Raw genomic sequence first — 20,635 nt, 5'->3', positions numbered from 1 at the left:
TTGCTTACTGAGTAATAACTTCAGTTAGTCATCTCAACACTACTGGTTTTTAATCATCAGCTCCGTCTTATAGAGTGCGAGCATAACTTTAAGAGAGTGGCTCACGGAGCAGAGGCTTTAATTTGGCCGGTCTCTGATACGAGAGGCATTCTCAAAATCAGCTCCAAGAAAAACTCTCTCTGTGCTTCAGAGCTCCGGCATTTCCAGGAGAACGAAGAGCTGTGTCTGACACGAAATCCCACATCAATCAGCTCTACTCCAAATGCCAATCTTCTCCAAGACTTTCTCATCCTCGACACTCTGGTAATCTTTTTACCAATCAAAAAAGGCACTCCGGAGCACAGGCCTGTTCTCCTCCAGGGATTGGCAACAAGATACAGAGTTTTGAGGGTTTTTTTTTTTTTTGACCACACTGCACCAGTTCTGACTTTGTCAATGGCCAAAAAAAAAAAGCCAGAAAAAATAAATAAATAAAAATCTCCCGGTTTTGCGGTTCGGTTGCAATCGCAGATGAGTTTAATTTCTTTTCGGGGAACATAATTGGCTGTGGAAAAGCGTGACTCCGAAACAACATGTTCCTCTCAAAGGACAAAAACAATCCACTTTTCTTCCATTACCTCCTCATTCATGAAAAATTAAGTGTCGAAAATGACATTAGAGGCCTTTCTCATGCATAAATTATGACGACACATTTAAGGGCCTCCATCCATAAGCAGGAGCACTCAGCCGGAACGACGGGCTCTCTGTGGCAGGAACAGAGCAGTGCGTCTGCTTTCTACGAGCAGGACGTGCTCATATCCTCCATCGTGACAGGGTGCACTCTAAGTGATCTCAAACCAAGACTTTCAGATATATCTTCCTCTCAGCTGAGAGAGAAAACAGCCTATCTGTCGGCACATTCTCCGCTATTGATTTCTACGCGTTCCATCATGACTTATCCTTCAGCACACAGCTCGGATGAGAATGAAGCGGAAACACGCCAATGTCACTTGAGTCTGACAAGGACCTTCTGTCAGTCTGAAAAAAAAAAAAAAGAAGCCATCTCTTTTCAGGAGAAGGTCAAATGTAAAGCTGAATACAGTAGGATGACGTTGCTTTGGGTTGAAAAGCAGCTGGAATCTGCAGCGTTGGCAGGAAGGCTGTTTGCTGAGGTGGGGAGATTCAGTCTGAGCATTCAGTTTGGGGGGGGGGGGGATTAATTGCATGGTAATGGTGTGTGAGCTACACTGCAGAACGGAAAGCATGACGTCATTGACCTGAATGAGGCTGATGAGGTTTAAATAATAGGGGAAGGAGTACATTTACATGCACAGCAATACGATGAGTGCTATGTCAAATAAACTTTTAAAAAAACATAAACTGCTTTGAAAATTCTTTATATACGTGAAGTATTCAAAACCTTATGTAAGCTATGTATTTCTGTTTTATACAGAGTAAATTTATAATCAAGATCTCACATTTGACCTCAATGGCCCACTTATAAGTATGACTATAGGCAATGCTTTAAAGGAGCTGTATGCAAGAAATTTATTTCAATTAATCATAAATTTTCCCTGATATGTCACCATGTTCATTTCAAATACTTATATCACTGATTATAACAGTAGTGCGGCCATGTTCTGATGCTCCACCCTCCACCGATCTACCAATCACAGAGTCAGTAGTGTTGCGGCATTCGGGTTGCCAGGTCTTCTCTAGTTACCAAAGCTGCAGATACAAACGTGTCGGAATCGGATAAAAAAAAAAAAGTCTAACATTGCGAAAACTCGATATGAATCCGAAATACTTTGTGACAAAAATCCGAAATAAATAATTAACAGAAAAAAACTCAACGTTTAGGACTCGTCACTTGCCATTGGAAGCGTTCCTGCTGGATCCTGCAGCATATCTGGCAACCTCAAGTCAAGGGGGAAGGAAATTACACCCTAATTTGAAAGTGATTGCAGTACCAGTTTTGGCCACCATCTTGCATACAGCTCCTTTAATAAAGGAATAGTTCCCCATTTGTTTTGGCAATACCCTTTTGTCCAAAATCTCTGGTCTGGCATTTGTAATTTTATTGTAAAAAAAAAAAAAAATTGAGAAAGATTTCAAGTTATTTTGGAAGGATGTTCTTTTTGGCCTTTATGACCTCAACAGAACAAAGACTAGGCCTAATGAAACTTTCAATATTAATCTGATAATTCTCTTGGTAAAATTTAACATTCATAAATGTAAGTTTGCACATTCTTTTATTGCTTTTAACAATGAGGTCAAGCAATATATCAACACGATTAAGTATTCTCTTAATCAAAAGGTAACAAAAACTGTGAATGTGTGTAAACAATTTGATATCTTTTTGTAAATCTGTACTACCCTTGGCAAAATGTGATGATGTAAGTCTTTGTTTATGTTTTATGTTAAAACACCCGCAATGTTGGAAACTGCACAATGCATTATTTTTATAACGCAGAGGAATGTTCATGTAACCTGTGCAATTGTTGAATGAAAAAAATAAATAAAAAATAAAGTGAATAGTGCACCTAAAAAAATGAAAATCATCCCATAATCTTCTATCAGCCAAACATAATCGGAGTTATATTAAATAATATCCTGGCTCTTCCCAGCTTTATGACTTCTGACCCGACACATTTGGCAATTTACGAACGTGGAAGCGCAGAGGATGGAGCAAAACAAAACGCAGGTCACGAATTAGAAGTCTAAAATGAGAAGTTTCAAAGAAAAATGGTGGAGAATTCCGATATAAGAGACGAGGAGCGACGTCCTACGTCAGGTCAGAGGTCACCCTTCCGCCAGAACTCGGCTCTCTTGTGAACGCACGTCCGATGAAAACATGGATATTTTTCTCACAAATCCCACTGGAACTCCTTTTGGAACTTCTATTCAATGCCATTACAAAGGTGAGATGAGCCAGGATATTATTTAATCTAACTTCGAAGAAGAAAGTCATATCCTGTATAAATATCAAATTTATTTATAAAGTTTCATATTTCTTTCATCCTATTTTCCCCACCACTGAAAGGGCATCCCACTTTGTTTTGTCAGATTGCTAGAGGACTAACCTGACAGGAGCTGAGGTGGGCACTTTGGGCAGGTTGATGCTGAGTTTTCCATTATTGGTCTGTTCTGCTGTGTACAGGACAGGTTTACTTTTGAACAGGTCGGGTGCAGTTCGAATGGAAACCTGTTGCTGCAGACCACCAGCACTGTTCCCTCTGCTCATCAGCACAAAGGAGTAATCTGTGTCTGGCTGCAGTCGCGTGATCAGCTTCCTCTTGAGGTTGCCTTGGACTTCCACACTCTGCTGGTTATAGAGGATCTACAGGAGGGAGAGGTTTCATTTCACTCAGTTGCACGGCTCACTAAATCGAGCTTTTTTCATTCCGTTTCATTTCAACAAAGAACTTGATTGCATAAACAGACTTTATCCCCATGCAGTCACTACTAGCGTTGGAAACAGTGTGCTGTTTTCTGGGCTTGGCCCATCAGGATATTCCTATTATGGTTTTATACCAGTGGGCTGGCATGCAGACGCCACACAGACAACTGTCGAGTCCACTGAAGGCCAACAGCGTGACTTGCAATTTTACAAAACCACATGTGAATTTACAGAACGAGCACTTAAATCTAATAGGTAAAATTACATTTACATCTGCTGCAGCGTAACCATTCTGTACAAGAATTAGACCATTATACAGCAGACTCCCAAATGCTAGAGTATAAATAAAAATGCTTGTGAATTCTATCTTTTAATACGAGGAACATTTGTTTGTGCACGTCAATCCTTACCTTAAAAGGCGCTTGGGATTTATAATTTTCTGGTACTTCCCAGGTGAGAAGGACAGAGGTTTTCATCACAGCTTTGACACCAAAACTTGTGGCAAATGCTATTGGGGAGAAAACAGGGATTGTGTAAACATTATTCAAAGCTCTGGGTTTGCAATGCATTATGTATAAGGCAACATTTAAAGCGAAACAGAGCTTCTGAAATTGGCTAAAAAGGACTGTTTACTAATCTCTTGTTGCGTGAAATTACTGACACTGCAATAAAAGTACTTACGGTATTGTGAATCCATTTTTAATAAACAAACAGATAAAGCCCCTGTCTGAATATTTCCAGTAAAAGCTTTAGTGTTAACTATAAAATCAGCATAGTTGTTGAGAACAATACAAAGCATTTGTGACTATACTTTCCTCAGCTACAGGATAATGCTAATGCTATTCTGCTCAGTGTTATTTAAAGACTATTATAGTATTAATTAATACTTTTGTTTTATATTTCTTTAGTTTTAGGTCAAGTTTTAGTAATATTATGTGCAGTTGTAAACTTTTTAATTATTTTTATTTCAGTTGTAGTCATTTTAGTATTGCAACTTTAACTTATTTCAGCGACATATCTAATTTTTGTTTACTTTTTTCATATCTAATTTTTTGTTTCATTTTTGTTTAATATCAGTAACCAGACAGTTTCTGGTCTCATTGACTTCCATAGTAGGAAAAAAAATATATACTATGGAAGTCAATGAGACCAGAAACTGTCTGGTTACTGATATTCTTCTAAATATCTGAAAATCGTCTGAATGGATTCGAAAATGGTAAAACTTGTCTGTTTAACTCTGGGGGAGTGGTAAAATGAGCCTATTCCCAAAAAAAGTAGAGTATCCCTTTAAAACAGACCACCCAATGTGAATATAATATAATTTATATTACACAGCACATTTATTATGGTCTTAGCATGACAAAATGGCTGTGTTGTTTCAAGCATGTGTTATTGCGGCAAAAAATAATTAGTTGGTTATCTGCCGATTTCTCTGTGACCAGTGGACAAAGATTTCATCTAGAGGTCAATCGTGTTAAGACAGAAACGAACATGGTCAGGTGTTGTTTTCTGGACACAATCTTTCTTGGAACATGAATAGGTGTGTTGTGCATCATTAAATATACTGTATAGGGTGCATTATAATTATGTTACAGATGGTGCAATGTAATTATCTGAGGCCTGGCACAGTGATCCCTCTGTGTGAATTGTTTAAGCGATTTAACGCAAGCCATGGAGTGTAAACACCAACCAGGTGATGTAGACATGGTCCTGCTCTGGATACTGGGGCTTATGGGACCCCCTCCCTTGCTGGTGTAGGCTTGCACACGAATATCATAGGTGGTGTCTGGCTGAAGCCCCTGGATGGTCATCTGGGTTTCATTGGTGCGGTTGGTGCTGTTCTGTTTGCTGTTGATGTCGCGGTACACCACTAAATATTGAGTGATCCGGCCGTTGCGCTCAGACAGGATGGGAGGTTCCCAGGCCAGGCGGGTGGTGGAGGTGGTTAAGCCCACGACGCGCAGGTTTTGGGGAAACCCACTGGGCACGTCCTCCGGAGTGCTGATCTCTTTTACGTACTCCTCTCCGGCTCCTGCCCGGTTCCTGGCGCTCAGGTGGAAGCTGTAGGTGGCGCCCTTGTGCAGGTCTGTGGCGGTGTGGTGGTCGTCGTTGCGTCCGAACTCACGGACTTCATAGTTCTCTTCCTCCAGGTGCTTGTACCGCAGCCGGTAGCCCATCAGCTCGCCCACCATGTCCTTGGGAGGCTGCCACTGGATGAGAGCCGTGTTGCCGACGGTGGTGCTGATGATCATGGTGGGTTTACCAGGCACTGAGGGGGGTAGAAGGAGAATTTGTGGAGCACGGTTGAAGAGAGGGTTATTGTGCAGGGACATTTTTAGATTATAGACAATATCTTTGATAACTTTTTAAATGTTTAAAACCATCCTCTTATTCTGGCATAGCAGGCTACTTGTATTTGGCAAGTAGTCTTTAAATAAAATATAATATAATATATATATATATATATTATAAGAAAAAAAAAATATATATAATAAATTATATATATATATATATATATATATATATATATATATTGTATATAATATATATATATATATATATATATATTATAATAATATATATAAAATAAAATATAATATATAATATATACTACCATTTAAATGTTTGAGGTCAGTAAGATTTAAAATAATAATAATAATTTTATACAGGAAAGATGCATTACAATTGCTGGAAAAACAACACTAAAGACATTTATAATGTTAATCACGGTTAAATATAACAAAATAAAATATTAACACTTTCAACATTAATAATGATAGTAATAAATGTGTCTAGAGCACAAAATCATCATATTAAAATGATTTTTGAAGGATCATGTAAGACTGAAGACTGGAGTAATGATGCTTTGCAATCACAGGAATAAATAGCATTTTAAAACATATTACAATACAAAACATTTATTTTAAATTATTTTAAATTTAAGTTATTAAGTGACTTCTTATCAACCCTAAATTTATATAACTAAAATTAGTTGCAAATGCCTTTTCATATTGACCATAATTCTATAATATTTTAAATATTTAATAATAATAGTAAAAAAAAAAAGCTTTTCCCATCTATTTACATCCTTAGGAAAGGTCTTGCAAAAGCTGCTTTTGATTGAAGTCTACATTGTACATTGAATTATCACTGAAAACCTCAAGTGTCACATTCAGGATTTAAAGTCAATATGAAACCTGTAATGTGATTTACTCTGAAACATAAGAGGGCATTCAGTGGAATATAGCAGCAGGTGATAGCCGTAGAGAAGAAAATAAGCTATTATATTTAGATTTACAATTCGTTTTTGGAACAATGTGCACCAATGAATCATGCAGACTAAGACCAGAAGCATGCATTAGGAAAGTAATCAGGGTGAATTTAGAGTGTGAAGCCAGTCGAGTGTAGAGTGTGAGTTTCTACCTGCTCCGGTGGTGGTGATGACTTTGGCTTTACTGCGCGCCCCATCGCCCCTGGTTGTGTACGCTGCCACGGTAACAGAGTAAGAGGTCTCAGAGAGAAGTCCAGTGATCACAGCTTCCTGTTAAACGGAAACAGCATGATGCCTAAGATGCCAAGGCAGCATTATCTAGAGACGCCCTCATGCCATCCCCACTGGCAGACACTGATCATAAACCCTCCAATAAACCAAACACACCCCAATGCTTAACCATTTACAACCTCCCTTTTAAAACACATCTTTAAATTTCACATTGGACATACAAACAAGAACTCCAAAAGGCTTTGAAAAGCTTTTTCTATGAGAAGCTCTTCCAAGCCACAAAGAGAAGAACAAAGCAGCTCAACCATGGGTGTCAGTCTTCTTGCTTTACACCAGTGACAAAACGTTTTTACGAGGACAACTGTCAGCAATTTGCCAGACATTTGAATGATTCCCCCCTATTTTGTAAAATGGAGTTTCAATGGTCCCCCTAAAAAGTCAAATTAGTTCACAAATTAGCTGGTGTACACAACTGGAACACTGACACATCTGATTGACATCAACCTGTGTGAGCATTTGAACAAACTCACAAACCAAAGGAAGAAACAGAGAATGTGAAACACAGCACACGCAAGCAAGTGTAGGAACACATGCACAAACAAAGTCTTGATTAGGGTTAAAACACAATATTTTCACTTGCCGTTAAAAACGCTGTGTTGTGCTGCCATGCCAGCATTTGGCGATGTAACTTTGTAAAGAAACACTTGTGCATGTGCATGAGGTCACCGTTTAGTAAAATGCACGTGTTTGCATTGCAATTTACACGGCGACAATAACAGTATCGCTTTCAAAAAGTTTGCATTTTAGGGTCCCCAAAACAATTTTTACAAGTTTTACATTTTTAATTGAGAACTGTGTCATGTGAACAGCCCCTTAAAAACTCCTAAACTGTGCATCATTAATGCGCTGCTATTGGTCGTCCTTTCAACATGAATTAGCTATATGAATAGAAAATTAAGTTTACTGAAGAAACATTTAATGAGGAATAATGTCTGTAAAGCCTACAGTAACTCAGGTAATCTCTTCTTAGAGTACTTGCAGGGTTACCTGCAAATGATGTGCTGAAAATCCTCACACACACACTAATTAATGAGTACAGGCTCAACCACACTTAAATACACACATGGAAATAAACCAAGGTCACAACACAGCATATGTTCACCCACCACACACAAAAATACCAGACTCCTATATTGCAAACGGGATTTAAAAGCTTCTCATTAGCATTTTCAGAAAGCCTTCACTGAGTTTCTTCTTTAATTAAGATTTTAATTACATTAATACTCAAGCAATAAGTGCCCACTGTTTCACAATTTTCTTTTTTTAAACAGAGGATTGTTTTGGTTTCCTATCCCACAGAAGCCCCAGAGAAGGGGAACATGGGATAATATGTACATGATTGGATAAATTTAAATTACCTTTTTAAGTTTGAGCGTTTATTCCTTACTTTAATCACACAAAATTACTTTTTATAGGCAAAGCAATTGCATTTTCGTCTCTCATTTTGGGAGTGCTCTTTTATCAATTTTTTTGAGCAAAGGGATCAGCTCGCACTCACAGAGAACAGAAGTAGGAACTAGGTAGTTTTTTTTTGTGTGTGTGTTAATAAATCAAATGTAAATTCATGTCACATCTACACTTACTGCTCTCACATTTTTAAAGTTTTCGTCATCCAAACAATATTTAATAACTTACTATTAATGTTAAGCTAAACTTCTTTTAATGGAACCAGGTGAGATTAATGGAAAGCCATTTTAATAGGGTTGTTTCTTCTCTATGCATATGCTCTATACACACAGTCACACTACAGTAGTGAGCTAGCAGCTGACGCCAACCTTCAAAATGGCTGATTGCTAGAATAAATAACACAGAAGTGCACAGATGTCACACGCTGACACCAGCGAGTCTCTGTGCTGTCAAGAGATAATCAATGTCATCTGTGAGAAGAGCAGCACACTTCCATAATGTGTTGATGGTACCTCTGAATAGAAAAATTAATAGAGTTTCTCACCTTTGAAAAAATGGCTTAAATGAAGATTCTTAATACAGATGTTGGGTGTTTTATTATGGGTCTGACACTAAGAGCCCTATTTTAACGATCCAAGCTCATGGTCTAAAGCTCAGGGCGCAAGTGCGGTTAGGGTCTGTCCGAATCCACTTTTGATAGCCTAACGACAGGGGGAAAAAATGGCCGGCGCATGGTTGTCCCAATGACGCAGTCTTTTTCAGATGCCTCAAAATAGCAACACTCCAACAAAGCGCTTGAAAACGCAATGCATTAGCTATTTAAACAACGTGGACAGGACGTGAAAATGATAAGTGCGTCAGGCTGAGACTAACAAAAAACACACGCGCCACGCTTGGCGCTGCATTGCGGCGGGTGTATGATAGTCTCAATGTTTGCGAATGGTGTTTAACCTTCAAGTGGTCTTCGTTTACGGTTTACACTTCTGGGCTCCCAACAATTGGTTGAGTAATTGTACAAAAAAATATACATTTTCAATCATAAAAATAATATATCATTATTTTTGTTTACTTCTCATCTATTCATTAATGCTGTGTTTTTGGAGATATAAAGTACTTTTGTATCCATATACCACACAATTCCTCAACTATACCATTAGCATACATTGCATTTATGCTCTATTACTAGGCCTTCATTTCTGTGTAAACATTTTCAGATTTATGCTGGATTTTTTTTTTTTTTTGACACACAAAAAAAGAAAATATATTTAGTTTTTTTCACATTTCCCATTCATTTCAATGTGGGGTCATATTAACCCCGAAGACCAGAAGTGTAAACATTTTTTTATATACCTTCAGAACAACTGAATCAAGCCCAGTTTTTTTTGTGTGTGTGTGTGTGTGTGTATAGATAGATAATGTGTGAAAAGTCACAAAATCTTATTCCACTGAGATGAAGGAAACTTTTTTTTTATTAAGTAAAAGTCGATTGGGGTCGTATAGACCCCATGAACCGATTGAAGGCTACAAGCAGAACAAAATCTATGCGTGACGATTGATTTGTGGCGTTTACTTGATCTCACATGTTGTTGTTATTATAAAGAATAAATGAATCATTTAAAAAACAACAACTTTAAAACAGTTTTTTTTCCATGGTTAATTTTTCAAGGGCATGTTACCGCATAACCACAGCCAACATCAGAGATACAAAAAATCTGGTGGCCAACCTCGACTTGTACACAAATACACACACCTAACTGTGACAGCTCGAGGTCACCAGGTCAGGTGTGAATCCTTGTGTTAACACGTATGAATCCCAGATTCCAGGAATCCAGTTCGCTGACAGGCTGCCAGACAGCCCTGAATCATGGGAGAGGGAAAGGAAAGCAATTTGGCGGAAGCAAGCGATTGGCCCCTGCTGAATGTTTTCCAGGCAGGTGGCAGCGGAGCAGGTGCGGTCGCTAACAGCAGGGCTCCAGAGAGACGGCAGCCAGTCTGCTGGCACAGAGATGGGCGGACTGAGAAATGGGGTCAGGCTTCAACGGGAGGAAAACGACACTGGTAACTGAAGTGCGCCCAATTCTTCGGGCTCCATTTTAATGCTCCAAATCTAGGCTGTAAGAGGATTTACCAGCATAACGCAAGCCAGGCCGTGAACTGTAGTGGGCTGTCACGCAACTATAAGAATCTTTTGAGGAAACTCTGGAACAACGAAACCCACATTCACACAAAGGCATGTTCACGGACAACACGCACCTACATTCTCAAAGAGCTGTAGTGTTGAAAGCTGACTGTTATCTACAGCTTTCCCTCTCCAGTCAGGCTTCACTGGTTTTCAACACTCACAGCACACCTAACCCTGAACAAGTCCCTCTGCTGAAAGCTGGTAACATCATTCAGCGCCAATTCAGTCATCAGAGAAGGGGCCAAGCAGATTTTAACTTCTCTATTAATATCCCTTTCTATGCTTCCAAACGCAAAAAGCCAAAATTTAAAAGAGCAAGCAAAAACGATAGAAAGTGATATATTTGTTATGGCTCGGTATTGAAACACATAACTGTAATGAAAATTAATGTTGTTCACATACAGTAGTTTCCTGGAACACTTAAAATTGTTTAATCAAAGCATTCTGCAATCAAATATATAATAATAGTATAATGAAACTACTGTTCCAGGCAACAGTTTTCTTCTTAGATAATTATTTGAACAAAAATACAATATTTTCTATCCATTTATTTATTTGGTGAGTAACAATAGCCATGTTTCCATCGACACGTTTTTATCCGAATTAAGTGATATCGAATGAAAAAAGCCTTATGGAAACAGTAAAATTCGATGAAATTTCATGAAAATCGACTCAAATGACATACGTTCAGTCTCATCGAATTTTCTCTTGATCGATATACGGCTAATGCGATAAAAGCTGATGGAAACGTTATTTGCCGAATAAATAATGAATTGCGATTAAGTTTTATGCCCTTTTATGGTTGCAAGACGTCAGAAGACGAGTTCATTTCCGGCCAGTCTGTTTGCGCACACATGGCGGATGTCAACAAAGACAGATGTAAGTGGACAAAGCAAAAAGATGCTTCAACCAAAGGGTTTCCGTGAACCACGATCTCCCAGAACTGATTGAGCGCTCGTTCCCAAACCACAGTCACCTCCGCTGTCGTCGGGCATACGTGCAGTAGCGGTTCTAGGCACGGGCGAACCGGGCAGTCGCCCGGGGCGGCATTTCTTCATGTCACATGGGGGGCGGCACGAGCAGTTAAAAAAAATCCTCTGTCCCGCGAAGGTTTTCTATTTTTTATCATTTCAATTCAATTATTGGCGATGGCGCCCCTGCTTGCTGAGAAGGTGCCGTGCACAGAAGCGATATCAAGGGGGTCTCTTGATTAGTTCACGTATCGCGTCTTTTGCGCGCTTGAGGTCGTTATTTCAAATAGGCGATTAGGCGCACGGGAAGCGCGCTCATTACGCGCTCGCGGGAGGCGCGCTCATAATCTTATCAGTATGGGAGTGCACGTGCACCCAAACACTTGGGTTTTTTTCTCTTCTCCGTAAAGAAATCTTTTAGCAGAGCTTCAGCAAGCGTTTTTCTGTGGTGGAAACACAATAGCTACTAAAACTTCTCTGCCATTGTGGAGAGCGCAGTGCATGGTTGTATAGCAACGGCAGCCATGGGGAAATCGGACCGAATTTTACTATCAATAATAAAAGATCAGCTACTGTGCATTATAAATGTCAGGAATGTATCTTTATTGACTCATTCTTTTTATAGAGATGATTGAATGCTGAAATATGAGGTTTATATTTTTTTAAATCTTTTGTGTTAACCTTTTTTTAATGTTTAGTAGGTAAGATAAAAGACACTCCTTAAAAACAAATCTTTAATGTTATTAACTTGGTGAATTGATTTCATTGTGTATTAGGCTTTTTGAACAAGATTCTGTGTATGTGATCATGTTGGTCACTATATGAAATGAAAAAAATTTACATAATGATCAACTTTAGTAGCCTATAAAATGCAGAGTACAATTTTCTATTTTCTAAATAATCTCTGATTCTGTCCTTTTCTCTGACATTTTAAGAGTGACATAGGGCTACAAAAGCTATTTTAGGTCTATAACAGTTTGGATAGTTGTTAATATGATAGCTGTTCAAAATTATTTAAGAGATAAGTATTGTGTTACTAAATAGGCCTAAGTGTCTCTCTGACGATTTTACTTTTAAAAACTCCATTTAGTGACAAAGTATACTTTAACAAGTCATAACTAAAAGTGTGCCATGCACATAATTCAAGGCAATAACCAATGCGCTAATGGTTACTTCCTCCCTTTAAAGTTAGATTAATCTAGCAAAATAACTGGATTCTATTAGGTTAACTGTGTTTTTTAAATGAACGGAATGTGATTTTATTTTTGGGGTGTTTTTTTTTTTTTTTGGTTGGTTGTTTTTTTTTTTTTTTTGGGGGGGGGGGGGGGGTGCTCGAAGGGGGTCTCGCCCTGGGTGTAATTCAAAGTAGAACCGCCACTGCATACGTGCATCGGCATCGCATCATCATAGCAATGTTTATAGCGTCGTTGTTTTCTTGGGTTAGTTTTGCTTATTTTTACGTGGCTTGGTTGAATTGTAATGTAGAATGTGGTCTGTTATTTCTAGTTAACAGACTGCGACGCTGCTAGTATAACACACCGTTGCCATGGACGCAGTTCAGAGACGGAACAGACAAATTTCTTTAGCAGAAGCAATACTCGTTTTTAAATCAATAAAGTCGTTTTTAAGTCAATATTTTGTGTCAAATGATTGATTTATTTATTTATTTGGTTGATTTATATGTAATAAGCAGGATAATATATAGCGAGGCGGTTGTGAGGCGAATACAACAACCGCCTCGCATACATTATCCCATTCATATGTCGCTATCAGCTTGCACATAAGCATTATTAGCCTTCAACTTGTGAAATATTGATCATTTTTTGGTAGATGGCGCGATCCGTTTTGTCTAACAAAACTTTGTTCGCAAAAGTTTGCTTGAATGTTGTTCGATTCAGTGCGAAAATGAATGGAAACACCTTAAAATGTCTCAAATCAATTCGATATACCAATTTGATCGCAAAACAGCATGTGACGTCATTACGTACAGGTTTTTATTCGCTTTAAAGCCGTTGGATGGAAACACACTTTCACCAGCTTTATCCGCATGAGTTTTTTAACCGAATTTCAGATAATTCGATTGACGATTTTTCCAAGTGGATGGAAACATGGCTAATGTAATACGTGGGAAAATGTAGAGTTAGCTTCATAAAATAAACTCTGGTTTTTAAACTGCTTGGGTTTATTTTGAAATAATTATCAGAACTGTAAGCCCTTACTATAATGCATTTTAGCTTTTTTTATTTTTTCAAAAAGATTTAAGAATTTCTTTTTTTAAAATGTCTTTGAAAGAAGAGTCTTATGTTCACCAAGGCTGCATTTATTTGATCAATAATGTCAGTATAGTGAAATATTGCAATACTTATTGTAAATATACAATTTAAACTAACTGTTTTCAATGTGAATATTTTGTAAAATGTAATTGATTTCTGTGATGGCAAAGCTGAATTTTCTAATTATTAAAAAAATAAATAAAATTAATTAATAATCGCTCTGACCCCAAACTTATAACTGATAAAACAGCTCCAAAATCTCTCCAGAGTCAAAATCATATAAGTCACCATATAAACAGCCGACAATTAAACAAATGACTAAAGTTAAAAATTCTCTTGCGATTATAATAACCACAAGTCAAGAACAGCAGACAAAGCATTCATTCATACAACTACTTAAATCAGTACATCTCAGTTTCAATAAACCGTCTCTTCCATCTCTCTAGTCAAGTGTGTTCGTCTGCACATTTGTCATCGCAGTACGAGTGAGTGTTTATTATTTAGGAAATGTTTAACTAGTGCTCTAATAGTGATGGTCCCTTCCATATTTGCACGCGCGTGATTGTGTGCGAGTGAATAACGTTTACTTGCTATGCTAGAAGTCATTAGCGCAGTCATTACACTGTCAGTGAAATGTGCTCTCAGGGGCCAGACCTTTAGAGCATGCGGCATCATTACCATTAGTAAATACAGTGCATTAGTGGGAGACCTGCAGTAATGCTGAAAATGCTGCAATTTATTCTGGTATTTTCTGTGTGTGTGTGTGCGATATGTTTGCAACAGTGCTAAAAAGATGCTAAATGGTGTCTATTCCCTCATTTCCCCCCTTTTCTACAAGCTGCTTGGTCCAAATTCATATCAAGCACACAGAAGGAGTTCAATCAAACTGTTAACCCCTCCTTACAAAGAGAAATGTTAGTATTAAAGGAAGAAAAGCCAAGCGATAGAGGAAAAAGCGAAAGATGAACACACATCCCAATGCCACAAACAACCCGCTCACACTTGAGTTACTCACATATTCCGTGGACTCCTCAATTTTCCACTGATGGAAAACACAGGACAGATGAGAGGGGAAAAATGAATCAGAGATGGCACTACTGGGGAGAAAAAAAAAGCATCGCTACCTTTTTTTTCTCTCATCTACAGATGAACACATAGCGTTAACAGTGACATGCTACAGAGACAGAGAAGGGTGGAGGTGGAGATGACAACATTTCACATTCGACACTGGATCATTTCTATTAAAAGGAGCAGTTATATACTGCTAACAAAGGCAAGGTGCTTCATTTACGTCGCTCTGTGGGAGAAAGAAATGACAACTATTGCACCACTTACACCTGGTGCAAGAACATTTTAGTCTCAGCATGGTTGCAAATATTGCAATTTAGAGACACTTACCTGTGCTGCATTCATTAGAAACCTGAAAACTGACCTCCAAATGACGGACAGAAATATCGTACAATCCAAAACATTTAACACACATACACTGCCTTGTTACATGCAACGTATAATTTAAGCAATTGTGTTAATTGTATCCAAGGAAGCACACAATATTGGTGATGATTTAATTTCAGTGTCAGTTGATATTATATATTTAATTGTGCAGCTGATTTTTTATTTTTTTTTAAATGCTTTGATTTTATTTTGAAAAAAATAATAAAATTTTAAAATCTGCCAGAAGTAATCTTCATCTTATCGGTTCCTGCCAAAATTTTAATGTTGTATCACTAATTTTAGCTCACCGACACATTTGTGTTGCACAAAAAAGCCTCATTTTACATTTACAGACATTTTGGCCCTTACAGGGAGATACCGATACCAGAGCATTGATATGATATTGATTAGACTAAATTCCTCACATTTTCCTCCAAGAGCGACAGGAAAATTACGTTTTTAATTTAAATAACTTTTTTCTTTGACTGTAAGTGAATCCCATACAGATTAAAAGCCTGTTTCTTGGTGCGAGTCTCCTGGTGGTGTTCAGCATGAAATCCCATTGCCTCCATTACATTGCCAAGCTGAGCTAGGTGACATCAAACCTTACTGACAGTGAGCCCCCACAACCGTTGCTTTCTCTTACTGAATCCTCACACATGCATCAAATCTTCCCTGGACCGAGAAGCCAGCGTGGAGCAGCCAACTCAACCGGAGTTGATATTCCTCTTCGGGAAGAAAAAAAAGAAATTGCTCCTTTCTAGCCGAGAATCTGCAAAGTGCAGTGAAGCGCGTCAGAGCATCAGTGTGCAGACCCCCACACTGTAATTTTCTACATTAGATCAGTCTGCAAACATTCATCCACATCGTACAATTGCTAGATCTAGATCTGTGTATATATTACATAACAGTATCATTAGCAGACTAGATGGAGGCCGATATTTCAGTCTGATTCCCTAACACACCGCTTCCCACACGGCCGATCCTATAGGATAGCGTCTGGCATATGTGGTGTCTTGTTAGCCCGCCGGCGGCTCAGAGGTGAGAGTCTCATGGACGATTTTAAAAGCACCTGACAACGCGCGAGAATCCACCAGCTTTGCCCAGGGCATGCCTTCCTAAAAGTCCAATAACAATGACTTTACCCAGGGCACGACTGCCTGGAGGCCTGACCGCCCGTCATTAGCTTTCTCGGCGAGGAGCTGAAGTCACGCTGATAAGTTGAGTAGAAAGTGTGGAGGCTGAAACATTGATCAGATATAATGGGCCGGGGAGCGCTTCTAACCCTTCAGGTCTGCACTTAAGAGTTGTACTTCAATCATTTAGTCATCGACGTTTTACTGCATTCACTTCCGCCTCAATGGACTCCTTCTAAAGCGCTGATTTAAACTGTCCTATTAATCGTGCATGGTGCTGCAGCGTAGATACAGTACCAACGGGCACTTACTGTAGCAGTTAGCACATACGAAAAGACATCTAAAGGGGACAGAAAAGCCACCAAAGTTCCTTCCAACGCATTCACAACCTAGGGCGTCATATAGTGACACGTCTAAATCCAACGCAAATTGCACCTTTTGGCGTCAATATAACACGCACCGAGCTGTGTTCGGTTATGGTAGGTTTTGGGGTAGGGTTAGGGTTAGACCACTAGTAGGCGCCTTCTGGCCCATATATATCTGCGTCTCATATTGACGCTAAAGGTTGCCATGTGCTTTGGATGTAGACGAAATGTCAAAAGCGTCAGTATATGACGCCTTGGGATGAGAACGGGCTGTTCCTGCTCTACATTCAAACAACAAGATCCCACCAGAGCACCGAAACAAGAAACATATGCTTAAAGCTACACTGTGTGATTTTTAGCCCCATCTAGCGGTGAAAAGGTATATGACCATCCAGTGAATATTAGTTTCTGTTCCTCTCAATTCCGACTTCGTTTTAACTCCTACGGTGGCCAATGTAGTCCAAGATTAACATGGCTTCCAGTTCGACCTCGTCCATGAGTGTTAACTCAAAGGTAAACGCGAAAGGCGAAGCTTGAATTAACGGTTATGTCCCTCTTTGGCTAATGTACTTTCAAGATGGAGGGGCAACATGGCGACCGACATTAGAACCCCTTACCCGTATGTATTTTCAATGGCATATTATACACTCACGAGAATACTTTATAACTTAAACGAAGTAAATATACATTAATGAGCATATCTTTTTTGAAAGAACTAAGTTTTTAGCTAAGAACAAACTAAAAGAGTTACACAGTGTAGCTTTAAATAAACACACTTTTCCGCTTATCAGCTTTCTTAATGGGTTGCAGTTTTCCACATGGCACTTTAGCCTCTGTTAAGCGTACAGGCCTTTGTTTTCCCAAAATGATCTCCTCTGAATCATTCTCTTTGAATGCTAGATGAATAAATTAGCCTAGTTTATTAAAATGCTTCAGAGGGCAGAGAAAACAGGTCAGAACTGATAGGAATCTTCAGCTGGAGCCAAATAAGGCAATTTTCAGTCGGGATATTAAAATAGTAATGGAAGTCTGCGTGTCGGATAAAGCCTGTTGGAGAACAAGAGATGAAAGGCCAAGATGGTGCTGATATTAATCATGGGAAATAAAGGGCTCTCCTCTCTCTCCTTCATGGGGCCACTGAGGCCAAAGTGTTTTTTTTTTCTTCAGAATTGCTGTATGAATCTAACATTCACTTTACTCATAAAGCAGATGCTTTCAGAGTCTTATAGAGTCTTTCATGTGACAGCAATTTGCAGCGACAAAGAGATCAGAAGTCATTTACTTTCAAAGCGAGTTGACTTGAGATGATATAAGCGACAACCGTTAGCAACACAACATTTACTTTATGCAAACATACAGTGATGGGATGTGGCAACTACCAATGGGTACGTAGACAGTGAAACTCACCAACCTAATACAAACCCACAACCCCAAATAAAAACACCTGAACCAACTATTCAAGGTCTTCAAGCATACTAGAAACTTCTGGGCAAGTTTGTTGGGGCAAGTTGGAGCTAAACTCTGCAGGACGTTGACCCACCAGGGGCAGGTTTAGACACCCAGGACTCAATGACAAGATGGTGGTAGTTTATAAATCCCACATAAGCCACATTTCCACCGCAATTACAAGGAACTATTTGTCCCAGAAACTTTTTTCACTGAAACTTTTTTTGCCCCAGACCGCTTGCTTACTGCGTTTACACCGCGGACTAAAGTACTGGTCCAGGACGGGAAGATTATAGTGACGTTGAACTGCGTGCGACTGCTCCTCCCAGTCTGCGCGTTTGTTTTGAGTGCGTTTTGAATTTTGTATGGAGGAGATTCAAGCTGTGCTGCTTTTGTGCGCAGTTGGTTCACTAACGAGGTAATTAACAAAACGGAAGAAATGAGACGAGCACCGAAAGCGTCTTCGGAAAGCTTGTAATGCTAGATATAAAAGTAGACGTTTGTTATCAGCGGACATTGACCGTGAGATGGATGGGATGAACGCGTGCCATCGGGCAGAAAAAACAAGTGGTGAGAACCAATCAGCATGTTCAACACAAAAATCCCACCCCGAAAGTTCCCGAACTCTGAAAAAGTACTATATCACCAGCAGGGACTTTCTGGGGGGGAAATTTTTACCCGGAACTTCATTTAGACCCTGGTTCCTGCGGTGTAAACACACCGAGTACCACCCCAAAGTTCCTGGGGAAAGTTCCTGCGGTGGAAACGCGGCTTTTATTGGGCTCAAACCCTCTATGTTTTGGCTACCAGGTCAGGTCCTTGTTCTCTAAAAGCTGCACCAGCCACAGCTCCGATCTCTCGCTACATCTGTCATTTCCTAATTCCCTCTTCTATCTAACATCCACAACTGATGCAACAGGATCCTAACCATACAACGCAGAAGAGTGACAGCTATAATTGGAGGGTACACTCGTGCAGATTTGTTGGAGATTCTTCATGGAAAGGTTGACGTGCCTCTCTAACGGCCACTTGCTCGGCTCTCGTGGCAGTGGTGGCACACTGGAATGGATCAATTAACTCAATCTCTCAGTTAAATTTAGACTGAGGGTAGTGTGTGGGTTCCTAGTCTGGCCTTCTTTGAAAAGAAAATGCATTTAACCCACCCACGGACAAACAAGTGCATTTCTGGTTTCCCAGCTTTTCAGATGAGACAGATGAGAGAGAGGCTTCTCAAGTTGCTCTGAGTGAGACAAATATCGGGATCAGATTGTGACAGTGCCTTGATATGAACTTCAATGTGAAATCAAACATTAGTAAATGCTAATTGGCTAACCAACTGCCAAAAAAGCTACTAAACCATTTTAGCTACTTTTGTAGGTAATACCGCCTTTATAAAACCTTAAAGTCAGTGTGAAATGGAAATTTAAATGCATCTTACTGTGAACATTTCAACCAAGTATACATTTCATTTTTCGACACTGTAATTTTTCATAAAAATGTCACAACTTGGTCTTTATGAAACGAGACTCTCTGGTGACGTACTGTATGGCAGACTTCTCCAATCATTTAGTCGTCTTAAACCATGCCCGTTTCTTGACTGGAAGGTCGCATTCAGATCCTTTTTCTTTACTCGGCTGTAATATTGAAATAACTTCTGTTTCATTATGACATTATAAGTTCTAGTTAATTGCTATAATTTATGCATTATAAATGATGGCAACAATTACAAATAAGGATAATTAAAAAAGAAAAAAAAAGAAAAATGTAACTTGGGATACTGAACTTTATCAAAAAGTCTGCTCAAAAATTGCAGTAATGCTTCAGTCCAGTTTCATAAATATATCACATTATAAAGTAAAATATGGATATTTTGCAACTACAATGTTATGAAATACCAAATGAAAGTGGGTGTTTTGTAGATAGCTAGTCATTTTGTAACTCACAAGTGTTATTGTTAATTGGTGGCTTGGCCATTATGGTTTGAATTGGTTCAGTAATGCACACTAAGAGCAAATGAAAAACATGACACGTGCTCTTGCTTTCCTCTGAGATGTTTTAGGAGCCCATTCATGCAGAAGCCCATGTTTTTTTAGAGTCAGAGAGTCTCTGAAGGAGGTAGAGAAACGGCACACATTAAAAATTGGCAACCCCCAGAAGAACAAAAATGGATGTCTTGAGAAATCCGGGTCTTTGTCAAGACAAAAACGCACTACAAGCCATTTATCAAAGCAACTCTGCAACCACCCTGCCACACCATTAGTGTTACACAATACACAATGGATTTTCATCACTTCTCCGACATGTTTTCTCCCTTCTTCACTCGCTCTCCTTGGCCAGTTACATCACAGAGAGCAAAGCAACAACACATTCTATTTTTTTCCGAGTAAGAGTCAAAGAATGAAAAAAGATGTAGACATGAACGTAACCGGATTCTTATGATACATCTTCAATGTCTGAGAAAAAAAAAAAGAGACACAAGG

The 20,635-nt window shown here is 39.0% G+C and overlaps 1 protein-coding gene across 8 annotated transcripts in view; it reads right to left on the bottom strand.

Moving 5' to 3' along the window:
* Positions 1-20,635, bottom strand: part of ptprfb (protein tyrosine phosphatase receptor type Fb) — a 213,093-nt gene that overhangs the window by 43,479 nt on the left and 148,979 nt on the right. For 5 of the 8 annotated variants that reach the window (XM_089131381.1, XM_089131382.1, XM_089131385.1 and 2 more), the window contains 5 exons: positions 14,790-14,816; positions 6,803-6,920; positions 5,070-5,648; positions 3,790-3,887; positions 3,063-3,319 (listed from right to left, as the gene is read on the bottom strand). In XM_089131381.1, the coding sequence (XP_088987507.1) occupies positions 3,063-3,319; positions 3,790-3,887; positions 5,070-5,648; positions 6,803-6,920; positions 14,790-14,816 (1,079 nt within the window). The remainder of the gene's footprint in view (positions 1-3,062; positions 3,320-3,789; positions 3,888-5,069; positions 5,649-6,802; positions 6,921-14,789; positions 14,817-20,635) is intronic. The other 3 variants (XM_089131383.1, XM_089131384.1, XM_089131386.1) reach the window with 1 other exon arrangement.

This window comes from Pimephales promelas, chromosome 5 (assembly GCF_988280905.1).
Source record: "Pimephales promelas chromosome 5, fPimPro1.hap1.1, whole genome shotgun sequence".
NCBI classification, from domain to species: domain Eukaryota; kingdom Metazoa; phylum Chordata; class Actinopteri; order Cypriniformes; family Leuciscidae; genus Pimephales; species Pimephales promelas.
This window is presented reverse-complemented; position numbering and strand designations above follow the sequence as displayed.